This window comes from Anser cygnoides, chromosome 16, assembly GCF_040182565.1.
Source record: "Anser cygnoides isolate HZ-2024a breed goose chromosome 16, Taihu_goose_T2T_genome, whole genome shotgun sequence".
Taxonomy (NCBI): domain Eukaryota; kingdom Metazoa; phylum Chordata; class Aves; order Anseriformes; family Anatidae; genus Anser; species Anser cygnoides.
The window spans coordinates 6670665-6688945 of record NC_089888.1 but is presented as its reverse complement, the minus strand read 5'-3'; the positions used below and the strand labels follow the sequence as shown (position 1 = coordinate 6688945).

General features: G+C 38.7%; 1 protein-coding gene and 1 long non-coding RNA gene across 3 annotated transcripts in view; one reads left to right on the top strand and one right to left on the bottom strand.

Annotated features, from left to right (window-relative positions):
- LOC136786486 (uncharacterized) overlaps positions 1 to 9329 on the top strand; it is a 58587-nt gene extending 49258 nt beyond the window's left edge. The window contains exons 2-3 of the long non-coding RNA XR_010825314.1: positions 8135 to 8349; positions 9152 to 9329. This is a non-coding gene — a long non-coding RNA (uncharacterized lncRNA). The remainder of the gene's footprint in view (positions 1 to 8134; positions 8350 to 9151) is intronic.
- CBLN4 (cerebellin 4 precursor) overlaps positions 1 to 18281 on the bottom strand; it is a 69423-nt gene that overhangs the window by 21769 nt on the left and 29373 nt on the right. For both annotated transcript variants that reach the window (XM_048072600.2, XM_048072599.2), the window contains exon 4: positions 17162 to 17235. In XM_048072600.2, the coding sequence (XP_047928557.2) occupies positions 17162 to 17235 (74 nt within the window). The remainder of the gene's footprint in view (positions 1 to 17161; positions 17236 to 18281) is intronic.

Here is an 18281-nt window from a genome sequence, read left to right as displayed (position 1 = left end):
GTAGTAGGCCAGCAAGCAAAACTTGACAGCTTAATAAAGTGGAAATTTTAGGCAATAAATCTAAGAATTCCTCCATCATTCATGAGAAAGGAGATCAGAGCTTTGCCTTATTGTTGAATATCTCCCAAACAAGAGCTTCTGAAACTTGGGTAGAATAAAAACTTGCATTGTAAGAAGTGAATTCTCCTGCTCTAAATAATATATCAAGGAGTATCCTACTGTCTGCTTTAGCTGTGGAATAGCCTGCATGACATGCAGCAGTCATTTTGAATAAGATCAATTAATACAACACCATGATTACATTATCTTTGATGAGTTATGAACTTCAGTGCATGCCAATCCCAAAAGAGCTCCCTTCCCTCACAGAAATAAAAGCTATACTGAAGGAAGATATCTGGTCAAATACCAAATAATTTGGGTCGAACAGTGGAATAATGTTACTCCTCATCATTCCTATAAAATTATGTTTCCCTGCTATGGACTGTCAGTGCATGGAATTGTTGTCAGTCCTTGTCAGTAATATCATGGTGCAGATATTTATGAAAATAGCTGCACTTGTTCTACTGACAATGCAGTTTTACAGAAATACCTTTTTTTGACAGTGATATGTGCCCAAGGTTAAGGGCATCGTGAAAGGTGTTTGTGGTAATGACAACAGGAAATGCTTTGCTTTGGAATTAAGGGCGCAACAAAAGCAAAAGAGAACAATTAAAACATTCAAGACTGCAAACAATTAATACCATTTATGGATAGAAAATAAGTCTTCCAGGTACAAAACTCCTAGGTCACAGAAGGTCTGGCTTTCATTCAAGGAAGCATGTGATTGCATAATTGATCTGAAGTGTGTTCTTCGGTGACTTGCTAAAGCAAAACCTGATGTAGCATAGAACAGGCAAGAATGATGTTCAGCTGTGCAAAACAACATAGCATCTAACTGCCTCTCACAAAGGCAGGGCTTTGCCTCGAACCCTTCCCGTCACCTACCTAGGTTTTTTGCCACATTACTACAGCCACTGTCTTTTTATTGCATTGCACGTGCTATATCCCATTAGATTTCTCCCCAGATTTTATAGCCTGTGATGCTATGGCTGGAGTAAGAATTTTTTACAATTTTTCATAGCTGGCACTCAACCATAGGCTAAACTACTCTGAAAAGATATTTATAGCACAGTTCCTACAAAAAATGGACCGTAGTGGGCAGATGTGCGTGAGGCTGGGGTGTTGCTGTTGTGTCTCTTTACAACTGAGGAGGTTATATGAGGTGGCTGGTATTCTAAAGTCCTCCTTGAAGAAGGCAAAATTGAAGCTCACTGATTTCAGGCATTATACCTGTCTGGGAATATGTGTTTTGTAAAATATCAGGAGTTCTGAAGCAGACTTTTTTGTTCTGCAAGAGAATGAAACTTGAATCTTTTGAAATTTTTCAGAAAAGGAAGTGAGATCTGCCCCAGTTAGCCATAGCTCTGCAATTAGAACATTTATCTGGACATAATCAGGCAGGGTGGGATATGACCTCAGGGTTTCTGTGTCTTATGTAAGTTCCTTCTCTCTCATGTTTTGATTAGAAATTTTACACTGAACTTGGAAAATGTTCCTATTTCAATGAGTCAGCATGTTCTGGTGGGAGAAAAAAGGAATTATTTCACTTTCCACAGAAAATTTTCATCTTCAACTCCTGGGTGAACCAGCCTAGCAGTATCTAGAGTGTGATTTTTCAGAATGAAGGCAACATCTCATACGTGTTATATATCTGCTTGATTTGTGTTTCCCTGGAAAAAACTGCTTAGCTTAGAAGGGAATGTAAAAGGATCATGAATGCACTCTGCTCCTTGTAGAAGGAACTCCATGGGTTTTTGTGGACTTTCACAGACTCTAAGTTGTAGGCCAGGGCTGGAAACCTTTTTGTTTTCTTTTCTTTTCTTTCGTTTTAAGAAATGGCATTGTCATCACATAGACACCCTCGCTCCTATATTCTAAGTGTTCAAAGCTGGATTTAAGTAACTCCACAGACCATTTTACAGATCTTTTGTCTCAGGATGAATTTTCTTAGTAAGATAGAGAGGACATAGGATTCCTGCTTGCTTGTCACATTCCTCTTTAATTATTTTGAAATAAATCATTAGGTACTTGTGTAACAGTAGAACTGTGAGTGAGCCTAGAAGATGTACCTCTCTGTGTCCCCTCTTAAGAATAAAACCAGGCTTCAAACCTTACAAATATGTTCTCTATAAATTCATGGACTTCACTAAGGCATTAATCTTGCAGCAGGGATTGGAAACCATTATCCACCATATGAGTCACTTACACTGAAAGTATCTGATAAAAATAGCAAAGGAATTGGAATTTGCTTTTATCAGTTTGGTGTAAGTGAGAGTTCAGATGGGATCCATTGTTACTGTGTTCATTTATTGTCTATTATTAGCAAAAAATCCACTACTTCAATGGATATATCAGTAGCAATGTATGTAATTACATTTCTTTTTTCCTTTTTGTGCATGCATGAAAGAGGGAGACTTACACTAAAAGACAGTAAAATCTGCACTTAGGAAGGGACAGGGATTCTTCAGGGAGAAGCACAATGCTCCACACCCCCTATACTTGTAGATGTTAAAGACAAAAAAAAAAAAAAATAGTCATCAGGAGTGAATTAAACTCTTCCAACAATGGAGAATCCAAAACCTCTCAGAAACCTAGCAGGGCTCCCACTGATTCTTCATGAGTCTGGAAGGACCCAGGGATCTGTAAGCAGCTGTTGGGTGCTGCTGGCTGCCTGGGACAATGGTGTGTGGTCACTCACCCGGCCACCTTGGTGGGGAGCCACTCACCAACATTCACTTCCAAGCCCAAATACTAGCAAGCCCACTGTGTGGAGACAGCAGGTAGAACTGTTTTTGGCAGCTCTAGTCACTTGCATGGACAAAAATGAGTGCCAGAATGATGGCCCGGTTATTTTGGATGCATATTGTAACAAGGAACTCTGAGAGGGCTTTTTGGTGAAGGAGAAAAGGAGAATGAGGAAGATTCATACATATATCTCTCAGTAGAAGGTTGAGGACCAAAATGTAAGGTATGAGACATGTCTACTATTCACACAGAGCATTAAAATAGACAGTCAGTGTGGGTGCTTGGAGAAAATGTTGCTGCTAGATTTTATAGGATTCTTTCAATTTTTCTGATCATTGTTTGTTTTTAAACATTTACAGTTGCAGAAAATAAAAAAGAAAACAACTAAAAGCACCTTATTTTATTACAGAAAATACAAATTGTCTGTCAACTCACCCTGCATTTCTACAGTATAATGCAAATGGGAGAAAAGGGCTTAAGTTCTTTCTTTTGGATATTATTCATAGAATAATAACAGATGAATTTGCTCCCAAAGTAAAGATATATTATTTCAAATTGGTCCTGTATTTAAATATGAAATGAGCTGGCATTTTGTCATGTCAGCTAATGAAACTGCTGGGAAAAATCTGAGGATGAAAAATAGACAATTAAATGGTTTCTTTGAAAACAAAAGAGGGATTTGCATATCTCTTTATAATGATGAGTTTGCAGTTCTTTTCATCGAGGGTACCAACAAAGTGTAAATGTAAATCTGTAATGTGTCTGAGATCCAGAGCACTTCAGGTTACTGGGATAAGAGTCCTTTGTGTTATTGCTGTCATCTGCAGACAGATGCCCCAGGCTGGGAAACACTGAAAAAGTAACAGATAACCATTCCCTTTCATGATGCCAGAACTATAATTCCATCAAATATTTGGTTTGCAAAAAAGGACCGTAAGACATGCATACAATGGATGCTGCTAAAAGCTCAGGATTCATTGCCTTAGGCATTTGCAGTAATTGTAACATATTCTTATACTTTAAAAAGGAGATACTGCAACTTATGAGATTTTAATGGCTCCCATGGCATGTTTCAATGTAGACAGGTATAAAGACAAGGCAGAGGAAACACTATTCTTGGACATACCCCTGCTTGGTCCAGTCCTCTGCACAGCAAAGGCAGAGGCTTTAGGAGTTCAACAAGACTTGGGAGGCTGTGTTGAGTCAGATGGGCTGTAATTTAGGTGAGATGATGGCTACAGAGAAGAGGAAGGTTTTAAGGAAATCAAGAGGAAAAAAATATGTTTGGTTTTGCGTGGTGCTTCATTACATTCAGCTATTGCAGCATTGTCTGGACAACTCAGTTGTAATCAAGATCTGCATGCACTACGGGAAAGCAGGCACAGGACAGCAGATAGCCCTTAGAATAAAGTTCTATTTAAAAAGAAGCCTAGGATAATATGATCACTTACAGGATGACGCAGTGGCTTGCTATGGCTAACACAGTAGGGGCAAGGCTGGGAATGAAGACCAGATCCAAGGCCACGTCACCTGAACTATTCACTTTTGCAGTTTCAGAAGGGATTTACTGACATCCTTTTGCCTTGGATACAAAAATCCACTGTCTTACTGTCATAGAAGCATTAATACCTGAGATACAGTTTCATGCAGCCATACAGATGATGGATATTATGTGTCTTCACAAGTTTGCCTTGCTAATCTTTCATGGTTTCCTAGGCAATGAAAAAGGAATGTACAATGGACCACAGATTTTCATTTAGTTTGTATTCAACAGTAATGGAAGTGTCTATATTGGCAATAAAAGAAAGAATGTAGAATCAGAAAATAAATAAGATACATATGGAAGTCAGCCAGTACTGATGGCCAGAAAACATAATTTTTATCTCATTTTTAATGTGGGATTGAAAACAACCAGCCACAAAAACAAAACACAAAGCAACCCTTTCCCAAACAGAATTCTCTCCAGTTTTACATGGGAAAAAAAACTCTTTACAGAGACATCAAATGGGCATTTTGGCTTCTGTTTTTTCCCTTTTCCTGGAAAAGAGTCAGATGCCAGATTCATCAACTTTTTGTTGAAAATTATATTTTCTCGGTGAAAATGATGGTTGCTAAACCACCATTCTCATTGAAAATTCTTGACTGTCTTCATTTTTTTACTTTAACTTCTTGCATAAACTTCTGGGGAATAAGACATTGACTACATTTGAAGAGTTATTTTAAAGCACTAGCTTTACTTAATATCATGGAACCTAGACCCTTCAGGTCCATGGAAAAAGAAAAGATTAATGAAAATTAGCTGATCTCCAAAAGACCTTCAACAATATACTGCTGATATCTGCCAAGACTTCTGCTAATCAACCTAGCCATTTCCAATATAGCTTGATAGTCAAGGCTTTAGAAAAGGAGACACAGAAGTAATCTGAATAGTTTGATTCTTGTAGAGTGTTTAATGTAAGGGTTTGTACCAAATACCTGTTACATTTGCCCTCAAGAATGTGCTTCCATGCAACCTTTCAATATGTATTCCTTTAAGGATGATTCTAAATCCTTGCTGTTCCACTGACCCCAGTGGCATTATTTCTGATTTATCTGGGAGAAAATAATATAAATTAAAACCCAATGTATGTAACCCTAGGATTTTGGAAATGGCCTAAAATCAAAATCTTTGAAAATCTGCATGTGTTGTGTAATTTTGTATGGGACTTGAGTTCTTTCATGTATTTGACTGTTGGGTGCTTGTAATATAAAGTCCAAATCTCTCCATTTAGTCTCTAGACAGGAAAAATGACTGACTTTGAAAAAGGGACAGAACTGAGAGGCAGAAGGACGTTTAGGTAGCTAAAGATACATATATTGTGATGGACAAAGAACGGCTACTGGCAGAGTAGGAAATTCCCACTGAAACTGGGAAATAGGAGTTGGACTCAATGATCCTTGTGTGTTCCTTCCATCTTGGGATATTCTATGAAATGCACTGGGTGCCAGATTCTGGCTCTTCTGAAAATCCACTAATCAGCCTACCTACTTTCCTGATACTGTGGGCATCTAGCAACAGGTGACAGCGAAAAAAATACAGCCTCTGCTCTTGAACTACTGAGAAACTGTGAATCATTCACAGGTTAACCATCCCTGCATAAGGTGCTTACACACACCTTGGATAAACAAACATATTGACGTTCTGCTTCTCCATTCTAAAGTAAGCACTAAGCATTACCAAAAATATGAAATTTCCAAATTGTTTCATATGCAGAATTCCCTGCTGTAGTTGGGCTGCAACTCACATATACAGAGCAATAATTATAACAAGTTCTTAACTAGACAAATGCCATTAGCGTATCACAGATGAAGAACACAACACAACCCTGGTGGCCCTACCTAATAGCGCATCTCATTCAGCATGGCATGCAAACTCTGGAGATACACACTGGCCTTGGCAATATGTCATGGTCTTCCAATTATAGGTGTTAAATGTGAAATTAAAATTTTATGAAAAACAATAAAATTGGGATTGGATTTGATTGGGGTTTCTTGTTTTGTTTTGTTTTTCAAAAGTACCATAATTTAGATAGGTCTGTTCTTGGTTGTTTGCTTCATGCCTGAAGCCTTTGTTCAGTCTCTAACAAACAGTACTCAGGGAATACTGTAGCCAGCAAATGGATGAGCTTTCCTTTTTTTAGATGTGATGTAACATCTCTGATTTTGCAAAATGTAAGTAATTATAATTAGTCAGATTATTACTGTTGGCTTTTTTTTTTGTTTTTTTTGGTGCATTTGAGATATGCCTGGTATCACAGTGTAAACCACTCTAATATGACAGAAGCTAAGGATTGTTTACATTTCTTTCCAAAATTATTGCTCTGAGCAGACATCTTGGGGGGAATTCTCTGTATTGACTACTTAGAATAGCTGTAATGGCTGTTTCATGTATTAAGGTGTGAAACAAACCATATAGCTATTTCTGTGAATCTCCTAGTAAAGTCTAGCACATTCACAGTAGGTAAGATTTATTAGGCTGGCAATTGTTTCAGTGTGCCAAACTTTCTGATCTATATGAAGAGCCACAGATGTCAAACCTCAGAGCTACATGAAAGTCTTGTCCCTCATGGTTTGCCCAGTGTCACACAGAGAGCAAATGGGCCGCTTGGGGAGGGAATGCCAGGCATGCCCCATTATCAACCTGCTTGGATTGGACAAAGAAACATCACAAACTTTTCTAAGATCTCCCAGATTAAATTATTAAACTACAAACACTACATGACCCCTCGTCTTTTTATCTACACCAGTTTCCCAGGGAGCGCAGTCCTTGTCTCTTTGAACTGCTCCTTGGCTCGGTGGAGGCTGTGATCTTCAGCTAATTTGCTGCCAGCACTGTGCAGAGGAGGCTTCCAGCCTGCTGCCAACTGTGCCTGTTGGCATGAAAACCCCTTTCCCTGAAAAAATGCACACACATCAAAACAAGGGAATGAGAGGGTAGTTGGGTAACATTGTCAAGAATTTTCCTTCTATTGTGAAACATGAGCCAGGTAGTCAATCAGCCCTTACTGATCCTTGGGAAACTCCAGGTGAGTGCACAACTGACAGTACCTAGTGCTGACAAGTCAAGTAGATGAGCCCTAACCATCTGTACGAGCTGTGGAAGAGAAGCTCTCCAGCTTCAGAAGCAGTTTTCTGTAGCACGGTCTCAGCAGGACCTTCTTTAAGTGCTGGCAGAGATTCAGACTGTGTCTGAGTATGCAAAAGACACTTCTGCACCTGGCATGTCAAATCACCCCATTCTCAACAACAAAAAAGGCTCTGGCTAAAGAATTTGAAACCAGCGTCTAAAACAGATTAGCACAGACTAGCTTAATAAAAAGCAGAATATATATTTTTGCTGCTGACATTTGCTAAAGGATTGTTCTGCTCTTGGATGGCTTTTAGAGCAGAAATAGAAAAGCTCATTCTGCCAAAAAATGCTTGAATGTTGTATTGAGCCAGATAACTACTACAAATTCCTTCACTGTATGTTATACCTTTAAATCTCTAAGGAATCCTCGGGCTTTTGAGGTAGACAACCATTTTGTATTCAAGGCGCTGCAATCTTGTAGATATGTAAAACACTGGGGGTTTTCTTCAGGATGTTTTCTCTCATTTTGAGCCTGGTTCCCTGAGGAAATCCTCACTTTGGGGGGTGGGTGGGTGGGAGGTTTACCCATGTACATCTGTCCTTCTGTGTTCACTTCTAAGAATTCCCATTGTTTCATTTCAGTTTTCTCGGGGGGGGGGGGGGGGGGGGGGGGGTTTGCAGCTTATTAAACACCAGAGAATCTACAGCAGCCAGCAGCATTATAAACACTTCAAGATTCAAAATACTGGAAGAACTTTACACAGACATACAACTTCCTGAGCTCCAGAAATTCACATGGGGGGAATTTGTGACCTGAGAGAAAACAGCTTTCAAACTCTGAAGACACCATGCTCCAGCCAGGAGATACATCTGAGGCTGCATGAGGGCCTTAACAGGTGAGTCTGGGGACTGTTCAGTGCTTGGGGCTGATGGGATTGGAGGGAAGAAAAGGATGGTGGATTGCTTTAGTTCCTAGCATTCAGAAATCACTATTGATGGGAACTGTGAGGGGCTGGGTAAAGCCAGGCTGCTCAGGACTCTTCTATAAACGTAGCAATGCCAGACTCCAGGGGCTTGTCTACGCTAGAAAATATTGCAGGGGATCGATATACATCAATATATCTAACTCAGGAGATGGTAGCTACATGCAGAAAGTGGTATATGCAGATGACAGGAAACCTTGGTAGAATTCAGGCGGAGTTATTTAATCAGGCAACACAAATCCATAGGAATTAGAATTCATTAATTCTAGCATTCAGCAACCTGCCTATTTTTGACTCATTTTTTTCACATTCAGACTGGATTTAAGAAGCTGCTTCTCATGAAGGGAAAAACACATACACCCTATTCTAGATTTACAGCACATTCCAAATTCTTTGAAGCTAGAATATTTTTTGGCTTTTATAAAATGTATGTTCAGGGCCACAGCATATTTCTCTGTCTTATTCCCTGATCCTTCAAAAGGCTAGGCAATAATTATTTTCAAACAAGTTTCCTTACTACCTGATCATAGAAGGCTCTGACTCTCTGTGTTAGCATTGGGAAGGATGAAATCTGCAGGTTCATTTTTCGTACGCTTCCTATGAGTCACGTTCCTTCATTAACACTGACAAGTGGATGCTTCTGTTGGTGTCCCAGCTGCAGCCTGCTGCAGTTCTGCCTTGTGGCCTTTCCCATCCTTCCGTCTTCTTTGTACAGGCCCTCATCTTCCTTGGGAGAAAACCAGTGCTGGGAGGAAGCTCCAGTGTCCACCAGTGCTTGGGCGGCTCGGCGGAGCAGAAGCACAGCACATCTGGTGGGCATGTGCTGGGGAGCACCGCTGGGTGCTCAGCGGTATCCACAGCAACTATATGAAACAAGGACTATTTCTTCATCAAACTGCCAAAATAAATAGCTATTAGGAACTATTATAAAGTTTGTTAGGAGGAAAATTAATTGCAAATTGTTTTTTGCTGTTGCTTTTCCCCAAAGAAACAGACTAATAAATCGATTCCTAAAGTGTCAAGTAGAGGACAGGAGGCTTTTTTTCTTCCTTTTATCCCCTCTGCTTTCACAGGCCTGACCTCACCTGCTAATTCTGATTTCTTTCATTGTCTTCATCCCAGGGCACCAGTTCACGATTATTGGCAGATTGCAAGATAAAAACTCAATAATCTCTCTTGATACTTTCCCCCTCTTCTACCATCTGTTTCAGTATTAGTACTTTCTATTAAGAAAATACCAAATCCTCATTATATGTCTGCAAGGAGTTTCACTTATGAGAGAGCCAATTGGAACTGCGTGCGTGACATCATATAAAGGGATATGATGCTAATGCTACTAATGCTCGGTGGGGCTTTATCCAACCCCACTGAATCAGTGTTCACATAGGCCTCCCTACACGGACCTGAACAGCTTCAGTGTTACCCTTGGTAAGAGTCTTCTAACGAGCTCTGGTAAGGTAATAAATAAATACAAACAAATATATGAAACACTACATGCAAGGCTGGTGGATTACTTAACTTAGCATTCTTGTCAAGGGTCCATTCCTGTCCAACTGTGTTTGGGGGAATCTGTCCAGAGATAGTGGGAAGGTCAAATAACCTGACGCTAGCACTAACACACTGGGAGAAAACTTTGTGTGTCCTTCTTGGATTACCCATCTTTGACTCTGGAAATAGAAGTAAGAAAGGAAGTCAGTATTAACTGTCATAGATTAAGTGAATGTTATTAGAATCACCCTTGTTTTCCATTAAATGCGTGTCAGTGTTTGACTAAACAGATGTTTTTATATAAATCTATATATCTTTTTGCTCTGCAGACCAGTGCTTAAAAGATATAAAATCAGAACTAATACCTTATTCCTTGTTATCTGTGGATGTTGGATTACAGGCTTCTCAGGAGTGAGGAGGTAGCACTATTTTAATACTTTTTTTTTTTATAAAAACTCCACAATAACAAAAGATATTGTAGACTGACGAATACCTTCAAACTAATTATCAATCTGCATATGATATGAAGAAAGGCTTTTCAGAGCTTAATTAGAATAAAAATGAATAAAACTGAAAATTAAAGCAAAAAATATAAGAAGACTAAAACAATTTTTGGAAGAAGACAGAAAAAAAGGAATTTAGGAGTAAGGAGCCCTGAACTGCATAATAAGATTCTGGGTTATGTACAAGTATTCCTTTAATTGAAAGGATATTCTGAAATCAAGTACCCCTCCTTATATACTGGGAATAAATGCCATAGTTTTGCAACCCAAGCCAGGTGTGTATAACACTTCTGAACTTCTGAACTATAAACCAGCACAGCTTGCATACTCTTTTCTATGAATAAAGTTAAGAGCAATAAAGCCCAGATTTGTAGACAGAGACCATCAAGGACAGACACTCTGTGGATGGTGGATGCAGGCTGGTGCACATTGCCCATCTGTCCACCAACAATTCTGCCGGTGATTTGTTACCTGTTGCTTTATGGACCTTCACACCTGAGATAGATGAGCTTCTTCCCCCAGTGTACTCCAAAGAGCCCCTGTCTTCCATGAGTTACATCCCAATAAATATAATCCCATAAGCTTTGAGTACAGGACTTCAGCTCCCGGTCCAGTTTCTGGTTCTCCTAACTCATTCATCATTTTAATCATCTATAAGAAATACTATCCTACTCCAACAACAATAAGCTGCCAGCACAATAAGTGTGACAAACCAAGTATCCACTTTGGAGTATGATTCATAGCTGGCAAATATAGCAGTAGCTTGTGTATGGGCACTGAGCAGTGTGTGCACCACTGCATGCAAACACTGCCTAATTTGGTGCTCATTGAACTTGGAGTGAGATTGGCAGTGAGATTGTGGGAAATCCTGTAATTTAGCAAAACTGTAAATCACAGCTCTTAGGCAGTGGTAAACTCCTTTTTTATTATTATTATTTTTTTTTTCATCCAGAAAGCCATGACTATGCTCTTAGTACCCCCTGAATGCAATGGGAGTTGAGCATATTCTTAATATTAATCACATAGGAAATGAGCTTTTTTAAAATCAGAAAATCTATCCAGAGGATGAAAATCAGCTTTTGTTCCCTCAGTTTTGGAACTCAAGAGACTTTTGCAAGCAAAACAGGAGAAAGGTTGGATCCTGATGGCTCAGAACACAGCAAACACAGGCTTCCTTCTACCTCTTCCAGGCTACAGCATCACCTGTGCTAGTACACTCAGCATTGAAAACTGACCATGCTCCAGTTTCTCAGACCTACACAATCACAGCTGAGGAAGTTTAATTTCCAGGCCCCTGTGAATGCTTTCATACTGACTTTAGAAAAGTGGGAAAAAATAGTTTTTGCTGAGTGAAATACTATCTGAATTAGTAAAGGCAGAAGCTGAGGGAGCTCTGGGTGCTGTTCTGGGTGTTAAGATCCTGGGCCCCTTCTCAGTTCTGTCTAATAACTGTCTGAAACCAAGGGGAGAAAATAGCTTCAGGATGAGTTTTTGAGTTTCTTAAAACTTGATACTGCAAATAGCACCTCAGAAGTCAATAGCTTTGCTCTTCAAGAAATACCTATTCAGCAGGGATAAGGGCATAAGAGTCCATCCCAAGGTAGTGGAAAAAGTCTGTTCAATACAGTATTTGTATCCAGTGTGTAATTTGAAAAATACCACATTTTGATAGTACTGCAAGAGTGCAAATTTTTCAATAGACTTGTTATAATTGCCTAGAGTTGCAAAAAGTAGTTTTCATGCAGTCAAAATTGCATTTCATGTTGATTAGCAATATATTTCTCCATAGCTGAAAAAGTGGAAAAGGAAGGCAGAGCTATACTTGATTTGCTTTAACATAACTTTTGCCTCTCTGTGAAAAATTGAATGCTATGAGTTACAAATGCAAAGTGGAAAAATCTATCACAACACAGTTTAATTCCATTTAAAAAAAAAAGAGAAAAAAATTAAAGTAGAGTGCCTTGACTTCAGATGGACCAAATTCATCACACTGACCACCTAGTAATTATTCGGGTAATTAAGGGTCTAGTAAATTATTAGAGCTGCAGTCAGACCCCTCTCTGGATACTAAGCAGGCTATTCTGCTTGGGTCCACAGTCCAATCCCTTGCCCATTTAAATGTCTGTTGGCCTAAAAGGCTTCGCCTCTTCCATCTCCCTGGCTCATGTCCTGGAGAAATACTGCCCCTGTTGCCCTCAGACCCACAATCTGCCCCTCTGTCTCCCACCTCCCCCTGGTTACACTCCCATCTCTCACCAATCAAGCATTAATGCTGCCCTCTCTGGACATTGTTGCTCCTGAAGTGACAGCATCAAAGTCAAGAAAAAGCATTTTCAGGCATTTTTTAATTAAAAACATTGAGAATTTTTGGGGGAGACTTCTGCAATGCTAGCATGGGAGCTGGAACTCTCAGAAATAACTTTAGATTATCAGATGGAAATGCATGATGTTGCTATCTAATCCAATAATGTTTAAAAACAGCTTTTTTGATCAGTTTTCTCTAATAAAAACATGAATTTAGGACTTGGCTGGTACCTTTTATGCATATTGAAAAGATTCCTATTTACATCACTGAGAGCAATATTTTGCCTCAGGTTTGTGAACACAGTGAAAATTGTTTTATTATAATAAAAATTTCAGAGGTACTGAAGTCTTGTTTTATTTATATTAACTTCCCTTCGCATGAGATCCAGAAAACTTTTCAAGTTCAGTGGTTTAAATTTTAAAAATATTTCTTCTCTTCAGCCTGCTCCGTGGAGTTTAGAAAATGCAAACAGACTTTTAAACAAAAAAGTAGGTTCATACAAACACCTGCTTTGTGAGAAGCTGCTTTGTACTGCATAGGTAGAATTTAGATCAGTTCTTCAGTAGGGTCAGAATTTCATCCTAAAGATTTAGGACTCAATACAGAAAGCTTTTTCTCATGAGTGATCTTCGCTGATGGGTCCCAATGACTTATGCTAGCTTGTCACTAATTCTAACAGAAGTACTATTTTCTCTGCTTCTGTATATATAATCACAGCCGAGCTGAAAGAAATTCTTAGGCTAAGTGATGGTTCATATCTGATGGAACCAGAAAAGCAGTTACTACCACACATCATCTGGAATTTGCTGTGACCATTCAAGCCATTAATGAAAAAATTAGAAGAATATCTTAAAATCATATTCTGTAATGGAATCACTGTCTTAGTATATAATTTTAGACTTAGCTATGAGAAAGGCACAATATGTTGCTGTCTACTACCAAAAATAATATGATGTAATTCTCCATACCTTGGAAAATATATGAACCAGACTAAATTTCTCATAATTGCAGTAGGTAATAAAGTTGCATTTTAATACAAGGAACTAATAGTGAGTGATGTTTTTACAGATGATATACAGCTGTGTTCTCTCTCTATATATATATATATATTTAAGTAATAGAGTAAAGCATTTGCTTTGAGGTTTTAAATAAGTTGTGAGAATGCAATAAAATACTGACTGGTTTTAAAAATATTTATCCTTCCAAAATATATCCCACAAATGATACAGAAATAAATGGCTTGTATAAGACAAGAAATTCTGGCCATCCACTTCAGCAGGTATTTCGTTCTCTTTCTTTCCTTAGTAGCCCAATGGAATGGAACCACACTTGAATCCTGGTTGTGCATAAAACAGTCACTCTGGTGCTCCCAGTTGTGTTATAACTTCCCTGGCAGGCAAATACACAGTGCAGACTGGCAATAAAGCGTGCTCCAAATAGTAAATGTATCAAAGGTACGTTCATCTCTTATTGCTGGAAACAGAATCACAACAGTGGCCCTGGTGGAACTCTGCTCATGAGGACCACCAAAGGCATTGGAGGAGAAAGAACATAAAATTATTTACTGTCTCTGCATATAAAATCTTTTGGCTAATCTTATCTTTTGAGTGAAAATCAAGGGGTCGTTGACTGTATTTTTTTCCTCAAAAATCATAGATGATTAATTAAACCCTATAAGGTTCCCAGCTATATTCTGGTTATGTATTGACCTCAAAGAAAAGCTGCCTCTGGGACTATATCTGAGATACCTGACTTGCAGGAGGAGTTGGCAGCCTTCAGCACTGGCACTGATAAGTCCAGTGCTGCATTAGAAAAACTGAGTTGGAAACTCTGTTTATTCCTCCTTATTACGGTCTCAGTCTGATTTGAACCTCATTCAAAGAGCTGGAGGTAGATAACATGTCACAGAATACAGAAATATTTCATCTGGAAGGAGCTAGCTCTCAAAGTGACATGATGTGGTGAGGCTGAATCACACGTCTTATCCTGGAATTTATTACCTTCAGTGGCAACTGGGGCCTCCAGATGATATCCGTGTTTTAGAAGACCAAAATTTTATTCTCCTTGGCCAGTATCTGAATCCTAACATTGACTACATTAATGATTTTAGTTTTGTAGAACTTAAAGCTGGGAGAAGGGCTGAAAGGCTTTGGAAGGCCTAGGTAATTTGGACTTCTGCAGTTTGGTAAGATTAAAGGAGTTACAGTATAACCTTTGCACCTAGAAGAGTATAATTAATACAGCAAAATAATTTAATTTCTTATGTCTGAAAACGTGGGCTGGGCACCAAAGTTATTTTGCTGTCACATGTTTTGATAAGCCACACAGAAATAGTTTGAGAGCAAAGGAGATGCAGGCTGAGTGGGGTGGGTTGTTCAGTGGATTGTGTCTTCTCCCTTTCTACCACCTTTCCTAGGGACTGTAGCCAGCGACTGGCAAGAAATCAGGAGAAGGTACCCTCCGTTAGATGTGTAAGCTCTAAAGTACTCTGAAAAGTGATTCAGTGAGTCTTTGAAGAATGTCTTTTTCTATCAGGCTGTGTGAACCAAACAGATGCAGGGAAGCAAGCAAGACACTGAAATTAACTCTGCCTTCATACTTTGGGCAATACTATTTGATATGAGTCCATGCTTCAGACCCTGTGTACACATATGCATAACTAGTCACTGGATCTGAAGCGTACAGTAGCTCCTGTCACTTGTTTACATACGGATTCTCTATGATGCAAAAGGATCAATAAGAAACATAAATTTATATAGTGGTGTATGGCTTTGGAAAGAATTCAAGGCTGTTAACAGTTATAAAGTCCCTACTATTCCTGCACTGGCCTGAGGTTTCCGCCTTGCATGCAGTTCCCATGTATCAACTTACTATCTACTGTTACTGCGTCAACTGCGGTGCTTCTGACCCGTGGTTCAGTAGCTTAATTTTGGATTAAGTAGGATAGCTGCAATGAAACTGAACTTTGGAAGGCTGCAAATGTTGTCCACAGTAATCTTCATATTAATAATAACACTAGTATTAATAAACACTCAAGATGGCAGCTGTTTTCAAAGATATGAAAACTATTTTTGAACAGTCTTAAGTGTATACAATTATAGTACAATAAAATCAACTTTTTGAAAAAAATCTAAATTTTTTTACTACAAAAAGCTACTTTCAAGAAAACGGTGAGGAAGTATTTTTTTTCTGTATTTGTTAAAAATAAGATGTTTCTGCCATATTATTTATATTTAATCTTACCTCTTATTCATATCTAGAGACAGATTGCCTTAAAGAATGAATTGGCACTACTCCATAAAAGTTAGTGCTGCTATGTCAGTTAACACCTCCTCAGAGTTTAATCCATAAAATAAAACATAATTTCAAAAATCATTAAAAAGTGAAAGACATTTCTGGCTCTGCATCCCAAAACATTGTAGTCAAGGGAGCTGCCAGCGCTGTTGATATTCAAAGAGATTTCTATGTTTAAGTGATGATTAACAGCACTTAATGTGTTTATTCTGCTACACATGCATGCACATTACTTCCATTAATACTGATGTGGCTTATGCATTTACTATCTCAGAGATATAGACCCCTTTAAAAATGAGGTTATTCATTTTCTCTATCCATAAAGTCTGACTTGGTAAAATTACAAATGTATAAAAATCTCCTGCAGCTTTGATTCATGTTAGTTCAGAATCTCGTGCATTAAGCTGATGATGGAGAGGGTGGGTACTTGTCTCCTGCCTATGTGTACTATGGGTAAAGCACTATAATACCTACAACACTTTACCTTTTGGATCAGGATCCCAAATTTGGATCTATTCCTAGAAAACATTGTCATTTTTATCTGCATCTTGAACCACCTAAATAGTTTCAGAGATGAGCAATTCTGACTGCTTTGGAAAAGACAACAAATAACTGCATCCATACTGGACTTTGGCATCAGGAAGCATCACAGCATCTCATCTGTCAGTGGCTGACCCCTCTGGATTTGTGCATGCATCCATCTGCAATGCAGGGGAAGTACAGAACAGCTCAGAATAAGTCTCATGAGGTACAGCACATTAGTAAGGGAGTTGCCAGTACTGGCTGGGAAGGGAATGGCCAGCATTTACCTCTCTTACTTTATGTTACTCTGTGGTCACCTGAGGAATTGCCTCATAAAAATCCTTCCTTCTTTTTTTTTTTTTTTTTTTTTTCTTAAAGGGAAGCAAGGGTCACTTTTTTGCTATAATAAACAAAGGGTAGCAGAACACAGCTCATTTTGGATGGAGCACACCTACCCAGTTCAGTTCCACCCTCTGCATGGGGAGCCGAGACAGAGGCCCAGGAACGTGCCCTTGGTCCCATGTTGGTGCTACTCTCCCTCTCCCTGTTGAAGGTTTTCACTTCTCAACAAGAGGTAGATTTAATGCTTACATGGGATGGAGCAAAGTCTTACCTTGAGGAGAGGCATTCCAAAACCATCTTCTCTTTTTTTGTCTACATGCAGTTTGGGGCAGGTGCAGTTGAGACCTTAGGTGACAAAGTAAACAGTTAATAATTAATTCTTTTCTTTTTTTCTTTTAAAGGGTTTTGGGGGGGGGGAGGAGGAAGCTGATAAAGCCAATAAAAGAGTGCAGCATAGAGAAGGTGATAGACATGAAAAGAATGAGAAACAAGGAATGCTGTATTCTATTATTTTTCTATTAATTTCCTACATAAATATTCAATTTTCTTCACAAACTTTGTATTTTACTGGTATCAGTGGTGGACAAGAAGTAACCAGATCAATGTGTGTTCATTTAGCCTTATTAATTACAGGAGATATTTATCTGAAACCCCTCCAGAAACTGTCTGATTCATTATCTCAGTTTACAGTGAAGAGCTCCTATTATTTGTTCTGAAGGAGGAATGGCCAAAATCCACTTTAAATATAACAATGTGAAATCTATTACAAAAGTTAGACAAGAAAAAGGCTTAGAGGTTTGATTCTCAAATTGTTAGGATGTAAAATACTGCTCTTAGTTTGCATGCACAGTGATTGTATATGCCAAGTGAGTAACAGAAAATATGCAAATGGATGGTTAGGTCTGCAATTACTGATTGGGATGCACAGATATGGGAATTGCTTAATCAGTTTAGGAAAGCAATTACACATGCATTTTATGAACTGCATATCTCAACTTCATGGAAATCAGTCTCTTGAATTATCTAATCTGGGGACGGTGAGTGACTGTTCTGTGATATATGCAATATTATCTCATACCTTTAAGATTCTTGTGCTTTGTTACTTGAATCTTATATCTTTCATCTCCAGAAAGTTTCCAGCTGTGCTTTTAAATATGAAAGAACAGTACAAAGCTATGATGATCATATCTCTCATGTTATTCCTGTCTCATAAGTCTGTAATATGTGATTATAAAATTGCTTATGCTATTCCTGAAGCAAAAACCCTTTGGTGGTCATTTGTTCAGACAATCAGAGTCAAGTCTATGTCTTGCATTGCTCAAGATGGATCCAGCAGGACCTGGAGGAGTAGACGTTCATCATCAGCCACTCTCTGTAGTTTGGATGTTTTT